The sequence below is a fragment of the Branchiostoma lanceolatum genome, chromosome 2 (assembly GCF_035083965.1).
Source record: "Branchiostoma lanceolatum isolate klBraLanc5 chromosome 2, klBraLanc5.hap2, whole genome shotgun sequence".
NCBI lineage: Eukaryota > Metazoa > Chordata > Leptocardii > Amphioxiformes > Branchiostomatidae > Branchiostoma > Branchiostoma lanceolatum.
Window position 1 is genome coordinate 38,375,723 of NC_089723.1, and position 10,734 is coordinate 38,386,456.

At 41.7% G+C, this 10,734-nt stretch overlaps 1 protein-coding gene across 1 annotated transcript in view; it reads left to right on the plus strand.

The window, feature by feature from the left end:
* LOC136427060 (uncharacterized) overlaps positions 1–10,181 on the plus strand; it is a 107,706-nt gene extending 97,525 nt beyond the window's left edge. Inside the window, exons 17-20 of the mRNA XM_066415777.1 lie at positions 1,371–1,468; positions 2,439–2,498; positions 6,802–6,934; positions 8,217–10,181. Coding sequence (XP_066271874.1) covers positions 1,371–1,468; positions 2,439–2,498; positions 6,802–6,934; positions 8,217–8,415 — 490 coding nt within the window. The 3' untranslated portion in view covers positions 8,416–10,181. The remainder of the gene's footprint in view (positions 1–1,370; positions 1,469–2,438; positions 2,499–6,801; positions 6,935–8,216) is intronic.
* Positions 10,182–10,734: the final 553 nt, after the last annotated feature.

Sequence of the window (10,734 nt, forward strand, 5' to 3'; positions counted from 1 at the left end):
GCTGTCTGAGGCTTGGCCTGGCACCCACACAAAAGGTGAGCATGCAACCGTACCATCTTAAACCTTCTTCCTGCAGCCTAACTTCAGAACCAACAGCTGTCCGAGACTGGGCCTGACATTCACACAAAAGGTGAGCATGCAACCGTACCAAAACTTTCTCCTTGCTGCCTAACTTCAGCACCAACAGCAGTCCAAGGCTTGGCCTGACACCCACACAAAAGGTGAGCATGCAACTGTACCATCTTAAACCTTCTCCCTGCTGCTTAACTTCAGAACTAACAGCTGTCCGACAGCTGGCCTGACACCCACACAAAAGGTGAGCATGCAACCGTACCATCTTAAACCTTCTTCCTGCAGCCTAACTTCAGAACCAACAGCTGTCTTACAGCTGGCCTGGCATCCACACAAAAGGTGAGCTTACAACCGTACCATCTTAAACCTTCTTCCTGCAGCCTAATTTCAGAACCAACAGCTGTCCGAGACTTGGCCTGGCATCCACACAAAAGGTGAGCAACCGTACCATCTTAAACCTTCTTCCTGCAGCCTAACTTCAGAACCAACAGCTGTCCGAGACTGGGCCTGACACCCACACAAAAGGTGAGCAACCGTACCATCTTAAACCTTCTCCTTGCTGCCTAACTTCAGAACCAACAGCAGTCCAAGGATTGGCCTGACATCCACACAAAAGGTGAGCATGCAACCGTACCATCTGAAACTTTCTCCCTGCTGCCTAACTTCAGAACCAACAGCTGTCCGAAACTGGGCCTGGCACCCACACAAAAGGTGAGCATGCAACCGTACCATCTTAAACCTTCTCCCTGCTGCCTAACTTCAGAACCAACAGCTGTCCGAGACTGGGCCTGGCACCCACACAAAAGGTGAGCAACCGTACCATCTTAAACCTTCTCCCTGCAGCCTAACTTCAGAACCAACAGCTGTCCGAGACTGGGCCTGACATCCACACAAAAGGTGAGCATGCAACCGTACCATCTTAAACCTTCTCCCTGCAGCCTAACTTCAGAACTAACAGCTGTCCAAGGGCTTGGCCTGACATCCACACAAAAGGTGAGCATGCAACCGTACCATCTTAAACTTTCTCCCTGCAGCCTAACTTCAGAACTAACAGCTGTCCAACCATTGGCCTGACATCCACACAAAAGGTGAGCATGCAACCATACCATCTTAAATCTTCTCCCTGCTGCCTAACTTCGGAACTTACAGCTGAGTTTGATCCTGGCACCCACACAAAACGTGAACATGCAATTATACAATCTTAAACCTTTTCCCTGCAGGTGGTTGCCTGGACAGGTTTGACTGTAGTTTCTTTCGCACACAACACCTTGCTGCATGTAACTCTTCTGTGTCCCCAGCATGTTGTCGGCAGTAGGAGAAGATGACAAGGTGACCATGTTTTACATGAGGACCCCTGAGGACAAGGACGCTGGCAGGGGAACCATCATGCACTACTGTAAGTGTCCTGTTGTAAAGTGTTTATTGGTTCAAAGCTGTACAATGCTTCGGCCCCGATCGGAAAAAAGGGGCCCGCCGGGTAGTTCACTGTTTTCTGGTGGGCACTTTCAGGCATGACCCCCACATGGCCCGGTCGGACATCCTTCGGCCTCGGGCTATTTTGGTCCCCGATGCCCTTACAATTTAACTCAGACTTGAATTGAATGCGGGACCCGGTAACAAAAAGACGCCGTGAGCTAATCGTGCGAGCACCGGGAGGTGTACCCCCTGGGACCCAGCAGTCAACAGAAACAAATTTGTGGCTTCGTTTGGCGTATTTTTGTATATCGTCTTTGGTACTCATGTATTGTTACCAGTAGTCATTAATGTATAACTTTTCTATGATAAGCTTTATCATGTCTGTTCTCAACAGAGATTTTTAGTGACATGCAATTCAGCCTCTGCCTTGAGCTATCTATTGGATCAAGGATCATTGGATTAAAACCATTGTTCAAGTTGTTCCTGCCAAACTTGTTCATCGTCAAAACCTCAAACTGTTTAAGACAATTTCTACTTACGTGCAGGTGAATGATTGTATAGTCACTGTTGTCATAATTAAAAAAACTGCCTTAGGCCACACCAATTCAATTTCTTGTTTAACAGATTTTTAAAAAATTTTAGCAACAAAAAAAATCATGAAAACAGAAGGCTGGGGTAAAATATTTGTACCTGACCCTGTTCACACCCTGAAACTGTGTGCACCAAAGTACAGACTTTCCTCTGAGAATCTGTTTTCATATTGATTTTGGAATTTGACAGTTTTTCAAAAAATCTGTTAACCAAGAAATCAAATTAGTGTGGCCTAATTACCATCATCTAAATGGTAGCAATATCTATACACCAATGCTGCACTGGCCATTTTCCTTGTGAGGATTTCCAGGGATATGCAGCATTCAAGTCTATTAGTGTCTGTTTGTATTTCTTTTCAGTCGGCAACCAGAAGAAGACTCAAAATTTCAAGGTGTTCCAACATGTTTGTGCTTTGAAAGGTTGGTGCTGACTTTACTTCTTCCATCTATTACCTTCGTGTAGAAGGTTATGTTTTAGTCAGCGTCCGTGTGTGTGTGTGTGTCCTTCCTTCCGTCTGTGAACACGATAGCTCAAGAATGCCTGGAAGGATTGTCTTGATACTTGGTGTGTTGGTAGGTCTTCTTGAGACCTCCAAATGACTAGAGTTTGGGCCCCCTAGCGGCTTGCTATGGAACTGCAGCAGAATGTCCGGTTTTGATGTCTCGTTTTCTGGGCGTGCTGTGGTCATGATTTTTTAGTGGCACATAGCTCTTGGGAGGGAGAGTAAGTCCCAGTGGCTTTTTTTAACTGCAGGAGCAGATTTTGTTTCAAACTTTGAAAGAGAATAATGGTTTTGGTATGTAGATAGCTTATGGTATGATTTACATAATCACAAGTTAAATATGCAAATCAGGATCTAATTTGCATAATTAATTAGGAAATTAAAAAAAAAAATCTTCTGCAGTCCATGATAGAACTGTCAAACATGTGACATGTGACTGAGAAAGAGAGGAGTATTGATAGATGACTAATTATGTGAATAAAGACCTGATTTGAATAATTGATGAGAAGATAGTTTCATAGTGGTAAATGAAGGGAATTTCATTCTTACAGCATTACGAAGGTAGGTGAATGTGGATGTTATCAGACATAAATCATGCAAATGAGGGTCTCCTTTGCATAATTTATGATGAAATGCTTCAATAGCCGTTTTGCTTAGATAAGACTTTCATACTTTGAACAACTTGTGTTATATGTGCAGAGAAGATGATCAACTGATATACTTTATGCCTCAGTCTCGCGTTGTACGTGAACATGTATGTGGATTAATGTAGATGGGCATGTTATATAAAGTGGCTTAATGGGCTTAACCCTCGAAGAATGTTGGCCACAGATGCACAAGACCCTGGCCGAATACCATTAGCGTATCTTGCTATTATGTTTTGGTGTGTCGAAAACTTGGTTTTTCTCTTTCGAACAACTAGATGTTGAGTTCGCACCCGGGTAGGACACGTCTGGATAAGAGGCGCACCGAGTCATACCGTTATAAAATGGTACATACTTCTAAAACACTACACTGTCTTAGACTTAGCCCCCTGCTGCAGTGATTGCACCTCAGTGCAATTTAATGTAGATGGGTGCGTTATATAAAGTGGCTTAATGGGTTTAACCCTGGAAGAATGTCGGCCACAGATGTACAAGACATCTACCCTGGCCGGATTCCATTAGACAGTGTATTTTGCTAATTGATATCGTGCTTGGGTGTGTCGAAAACTTTGTTCTTCTCGTTCTGAGAACTGGATGTACGTAACCTCAGCTCCAAGAAAAATAATGGTCTGTACGGCCTACATATGGGCCATTCTGCATGGACATAACTAGGTGTCATAGACTGCCACCTATAGGCACACACGTTTCACAAAACAAAACTTGAGAAAATAGAAAGCCAACAAAAACACAAGCCTAACCTCTGCCTCTAGAGTAGACATGCACATACTGCACTATCAAAAATGCCTTTTCTTATTTTTCTTGTTTCTTCTTATACACAGACAAAATTTCTTATAAGAAGCAGACTTTCTGTTTTTAAGAAATTCATTTTGTCCACGAGTTAAGAATTTTTTCTTAAGTAAATTTTTCTCAGAAAGTTTGTCTTGAAGTAGGATCATTTAAGACAGGTGAGAGAAAACTTCTAATATTTTCTTAAACATAATCTTGAAGTCATTAAAAACAAGAAATTTAGACTTGAATTCTAGAAATTCTTGAGGGTGAAAATCTTGTTGAGAAATAGTTTCTTAACTTAAGAGAATTAAGAAAGTGTTCCTTGTTGTGAGAATTTCCATGGAAAGAATCAGACTAATTCTTCAATTTTTCTTTCTTATTCATTCTTGAAATTCTTAATGTAAGAAAATTTATTTGATTTATCACATTCAATATGAAATGGGGCCACGTATATAGCTTCTACAATGTCATATATCTATGGGCCAACACAGAGGAAAATTATAGAAGTTGTAAGACATATGCTAGCATGCAAACTTATTAAATTTGTACAATTTTTTTTTCGGATGAAAAGAAATGTTGAGTTCGTGCCTGGAGACACGTCTGGATGAGAGGTGCACCGAGTCATACTGTTATAAAAATGGTACATACTTCACACCACTATCAGTAGACTACCCCCTGCTGCAGTGATAGCGCCTCAGTGTGGCCCAGGGCTATGAAACGGAGATGGGCTCCGCCCTATACACCTTATGGTGTGGGAGGATGTTTAAGTGTAAACAATCAGTACTGATTATCCTAAATTATGCAGAATTTTCATTTCATTCTATTTTATTCTAATTCTTCACAATATGAAATGGGGCCAGGTAATAACTACTTCACTTTTACATATATCTATGGTTGTTAGACATGTGCTAACATGCAAAACTCATTGTACATCTTTTTTCAGATGAAAAAAGTGTTGATATGGCACATATAGAAATATGCCTGGAATCCTAACAGACTATATACGGGCGGATGAAGGTTGTTTTCGTTTTGTTATCAGTTGTTTTCCGACTAACTTTCGCTTACGTGCACGAACTGCACCATGTGAACTCAGCGTCATGTTATACATGAACATGTATGTATGTACATGACTGTATATTAATCATGTATGAATTAATGTGAAATACATTTTATTTGCCGATGTCCTCTATGTATGGCGCCAAAAGAAACAAATTATATAAAACAGCTTGCATAAATTCTCCTATAGCTAGATTTCACCATTTGAATGATTTACGAAAATCCATCTTTCTACTAATATCAACCAACCCACTTATGATTCAAAACGTGGGTCACTTCATTTTCCACTGCCTTCAAAAAAGAAGTCAAATCCAACCATAGTCAACCATAGTTAACATAGAACTTTCACAGTAGACTAGATAACTATGTCGATTTCCAAGTATCTCCTTGTTCCTGTTTGTCTTCAATAAGCCTTTGGGCATGAACTAGCAATAAAGTTATCGTTATTAATGTGGATTAATGGATTTGACCGCGGAAGAATGGGGAAAAGGCTAGGTGGTGGAGGAAAGTGGAGGGCTCAGTCATGGTGCCCCAACGACCCAATAAGAGATCACGGGATAGGTGAGGTGAAACGCGACTTGAGTCTGCCTTCGGACTCCGCTTAGTCGGACTTCGGCTGAGTGTTTTTGCAAAATGCATGTGGAAATTAAGCCTCGGCCTCACGTTGTACAAGAACATGTACATGACATGTGTATGTGTAGATTACATTTTTGGAGTGTAGATGGGTGCGTTATATAAAGTGGCTTAATGGGCTTAACCCTCGAAGAATGTTGGCCACAGATGCACAAGACATTTACCCTGGCCGAACTCCATTAGATTAAGTGTATTTTTACGATTGATATCGTGCTTTGGTGTGTCAAACAACGATAGACTGGATCGCAAGTTAGTTTGTTTTCTGTTCAATCATCTTCTCTACCCAGATAATACAACTTGTTTTTAAGTCTGAGTCTTATAAGAGTATAGTACTAAGTAGTACTTGAACACACACCACTACCGGTGGACTAGCCCTACTACTGTAGTGCTCAACTGTGTTGCTCAAGGGCCATGGGAGTTTGTTTGAAATATACCAAACATTCAGTTAGGTGCATGAACTGCACCATGTTGTATACAGACATGTATGTTCATGTACATTAGTGTGGATCAATGGGTCTGACTGTTGAAGAATGTTAGCCACAGATGCACAAACATTTGATTCACCTGCTTGGACTCCATTACTTGCAATATCTGTTTTGTTGGGGTGGTGATTTGATTCATTATGAAATCTACGTGGTGAGGAAGGATAAACAAAACTTCACACAGAGTATGGTATACGGAAAATATAGATTCTTCTTTCTCGTCATTTCAAAACTTCTTTGACTTTTGCATTCTACGACATTTCTATTCGTTTTCCAAAATATCTTTTTACAGCATACATTTTCTCATTTTGAAACTGCTTTGTACAGTATAGCCTAAAAACTTCCTTTTTCTTGGAAACGGAAAATTGAATTGCGCACGGATGTCATCCATATGATCAAATCAACATGACTTCAAGTAAAATACATTTTGTAGATGAATGAATGAGGTTCCCCCTTTTCCTAACACCGTTGCCCTCCCCTGTACATGTGGCCTTCGCCACAGCGGTTGCCTCCATCTCTTCTGTACCTCCCCAACCGCTGAGCGCACAATCTGCATCTGTCTGAATCTCTCAGCTCAACATAACGCTAACACCTTTGCCATCTACCTTTAATACAGGGCACGTGGCCTTTTCCACAGCGGTTGCCTTCCACCCCTCCGGCCAGTTCCTGGTGTCGGCCGGCTGGGACAGCCAGGTCCTCTACTGGAGCACCACAGATGTGGAGAACGCCGTCCAACTCAACGGAGACACGTAGGTTGCTGTTGTCACCTTGTAGTGCCCAGTATTAGAAATTGTTTGAACCTTTGCTTATTCATGAGAAGCTCAAATCGGCCCGCAGGCCGCTTTTCATTGAGGTCATGAGGGAAGAGGGAAGGGTCAGATAAGATACAACAGTTACAGATTACATCATTTAAGTCCTAATAAGTCTATTAACATATATAATTACATATACATGGCACAAAACATATAGTAGAGCAAAAGCTGAACCAGGTTCATTTTTCGTGTCCATTCTGTTCGGTCATTTCTGTTACTTCGACAGTATGTTTTTACAGGGAGGGGTTGTTGAGCCTTTCCCTTTAACGTGCACGAGGCACCCCCTTGAACACGGGACCCCATTTTACGTCCCTTCTGAAAGACGGGTGCAGCCCCAACTGAGATGTCCTTTTCAGGATTTGAACCGGGATCTCCCAGTTACCAACATCTCTTGTCCCTAAGTGAAATATATCATGATTGAGACAAAACAATGAAACAAGTTTGACTTACTAAAAGGGAGGACCAACTCTTCAATCGATGGTAATGTAGTTCTAACTGACAATATTTTTAGATATAGTGTGTGATAGGTCAGTGCAATTCATTCAAACCTGTACAAGTGGCCACCTCTACATAAGGACCACCTGGCCAATGTGACCACTTTTTGTTGGCCCCTTTAATTCTTTCCCCATTGTCAGAAGCAGTAAGAATTCTGTGTATGGTGACCACTTGTCCACATAGACTACATTTTATTGGTCCCCTTAATGGTCTTCTTTCACAGTTTCGACTGCATGTGCATGATTGCAATGCTGATTTGATAAGATTCAGTTTGATTTGATATTCGTACAGCAGCCAGATGATCCTATTGGGCATTTTGACTGTCGTGTTGTCAGTGGCCCCTTCTCTCTGAATGGAGGAGGAACGCCCGCCTCACCTTCTACAAACTAGTTAACACAACCATATTAATATAGACACTGACAGTTTACTGAAACCAGCTCAGGGGCACACCCAGGGGAGCCACCACCTCAAGTTTCAAACTATCTACACCAGAACTGACACATGCAAACACTTCAGAATCTACTTCCCCTGTACTATTCCCCAGTGGAATACCCTGCCTGGCACGGTTGCGACGGCTCCCACAGTTGAGTCGTTCCGTGCCAGGCTGGAGGCCTGCCCGCCTTAGCCCGATACCTTAAAGCCACCCCCCCCCCCCACACACACACACACACTTTGCCCCTGATGGGGGTATCTAAATGTAGATGTTTGTTTTTGTTTTTTACAGCAGCCAGATCGAACCTCTCTGCGGCTTCGTGATCGGGAGGAAGAAGTCGGCCGTGGGAAGGAAGGTCCGTCTGCCGCTGGAGATGAGGATTGTGGGCCAGCTGATGTTCCTCCTGCTGCAGACCGAGTTGGGGGACGCTGCACTTGCCGTGTACAGTCTTCCCAGGAGACACCTTCCACCTGACACCCCAGTTGCCTAGCACTCTTAAACTTTCAGAATTCTAGCCTTATTTCATGTTCATGTTCTTAAACATACAAGTCATGTCATGTCATGAGTTCCAGAATTAAAAGAATCTCTTGAAGAGATTCATCAGTCACGTGTGATAACAATGTACAAGGATATTTCTCAATCAGTGACTTAAAAGGTAACGATGGTCTGTTATATTCTCTTTAAAGTGCAAATGGCTTTTCAATGTTGAGTTGAACATTGTACATTGCATTATTACAACACCTTCCACCTGACACTTAACTTCCGTTGTCTAGTCCCACCGCTGCCACCAGTGTTACTATGTGATAGCCACTAGTATAGGACCTGGGGTCTATCTCCTTTATTGATACAAAATCAGATGTGAGTGGCTCTGTCATAGGGCCTCCTGTGGACAGTACTCGCCATCTTCCTGTAGCTAAACATATTGCAACATCCGAATGTGCTCTCGACAATAGCACAAGTTTTTAAACTTTAGCACACTGAACTAGCCGTTTGGCCATTTTCTATTGGGTACAGAGTTAGGCAGCAGGGAGAATGTTAAACTTCAGCATTCGAGTCTGATTTCATGTTTGTGGTAGCAAAGCTCTTTGTACAGAACCAAGTGTTTATGTTTATACCTAGCCGACGTTTCTCTGATTGTCTGTAACCTACTTTAAGTGTACAGTCTTCCCAGGAAACACCAACCGTCAGACACTTTACCTCCATTGTCTTAAGCACAAGTCTTTAACCTTAAGCACACTGAAGTAGCCGTTTGGCACCCAGTTTTCTATTGTGTACAGAGTTAGGCAACAGGGAGAGGGTTAAACTTCAGCATTCGAGTCTGATTTCATGTTTGTGGTAGCAAAGCTCTTTGTACAGAACCAAGTGTTTATGTTTATACTTAGCCAACGTTTCTCTGACTAACAACATGTAGTTACTGTTTTACTGTACTAAAACAACAGTAGCTAATTGAACTATTCCCATAAAACTTTGTCTTGAATTAATCTTTTTTTAAAGACTTCTTCAAGACATCCTCAGAGTTTTGGTATAAAACCTGGTGTTCTCAGTCCTATCATTATAGTCACTGACGAAAGACAGTGGATGCACTTTACCCCACTTTTGTCTTGGGGGCAATACTAATCAAGGGTTCTTCTTTGCAATGCCGCTCGGCACTTCAGCTCGGTCGTCTATGGTAAGTCCTCCCTGCTGCCAGTCCTCATACTCATAGCCAATACAATTTTACTACTTTATCAGATAGACTAGTCTGATTTCATGTTGGAGAACAAAGTCAAGTGAACATTGCAATCAGCAATAAATGTTAGCAATAACATTAGATTATTTAAAAAAAACATACAAGTCATGTTATAAGTTTCAAAAGATAAAGAATCTCATATTGAAAGAGTCTGTTAAAGTACAAATGGCTTTTCAACGTTGAGCTGAACATTGTACGTTAACATGCTTACAACATTAGTAATGCATGATGTTCGATACGTCTTCAGATGATGATGATGATGATGAAGTCTTCCTACTTAAGGTAACTTTTTACTGACTGTTTCCTTCGTTACAACACATTCCCTGGGGTGGAATAAGAACTAGTCTTTCCTAGCTTGTTCAAGTCCCGTTGATGCAATGGCAAAATGTATACTTTGAAACCGATAAGCACTTCTGTTACAACTTTAAAATCTTTAATGAATCAGATTTGTCTGAAAGAACAAACATTGTGAGAAAGCAAATCACTTTTCATGACACTTTGCATTAAAAGAGAAAGAGGGTTGTGGATTTTTTGTTTTTCTTGCAAATTTCCTTCTTTTAACTTAGTTCATTGTAGTTTGTAAGGTGCTGTTGAAGACACGTGTGCCTGATCGTAGTGTAGATGATAACTAAAAGAAGCTAGGACGACCGACTTTTTTATCTCCATGAAAAATGGAGATATAGTTTTGGGTGTGTCTGTCTGTGTGTGTGTGTTTCCGCACTACTGTAGTCAGCATAACTCCAGAACCTCTTGATGGATTACAATGATATTTAGTATGTGGGCAGGTGTTGTAAAGTCAAAGTTCAAGGGTGATTTTGGGCCCCCTAGTATGTGACCTTGGTACTGCAGCAGAACTTCGGTTTTTGTATCTTTTGACATGGACGTGCTATGGTCTTGATTTTTGGGTGGCAGATAGCTTGTGATGTAATAAAGAAGTGGTGTAGATTTTGGCCCCCTAGCAGCTTGCTCTGGTTTGACCTGTCTTAAGCCCACTTGGACAAAGATCTACTAGAGTTCAGGGACTTCATACCCCCATATACTAATAACATATTTAGAGCTTTTGTAAATCTTTTTTTTGTG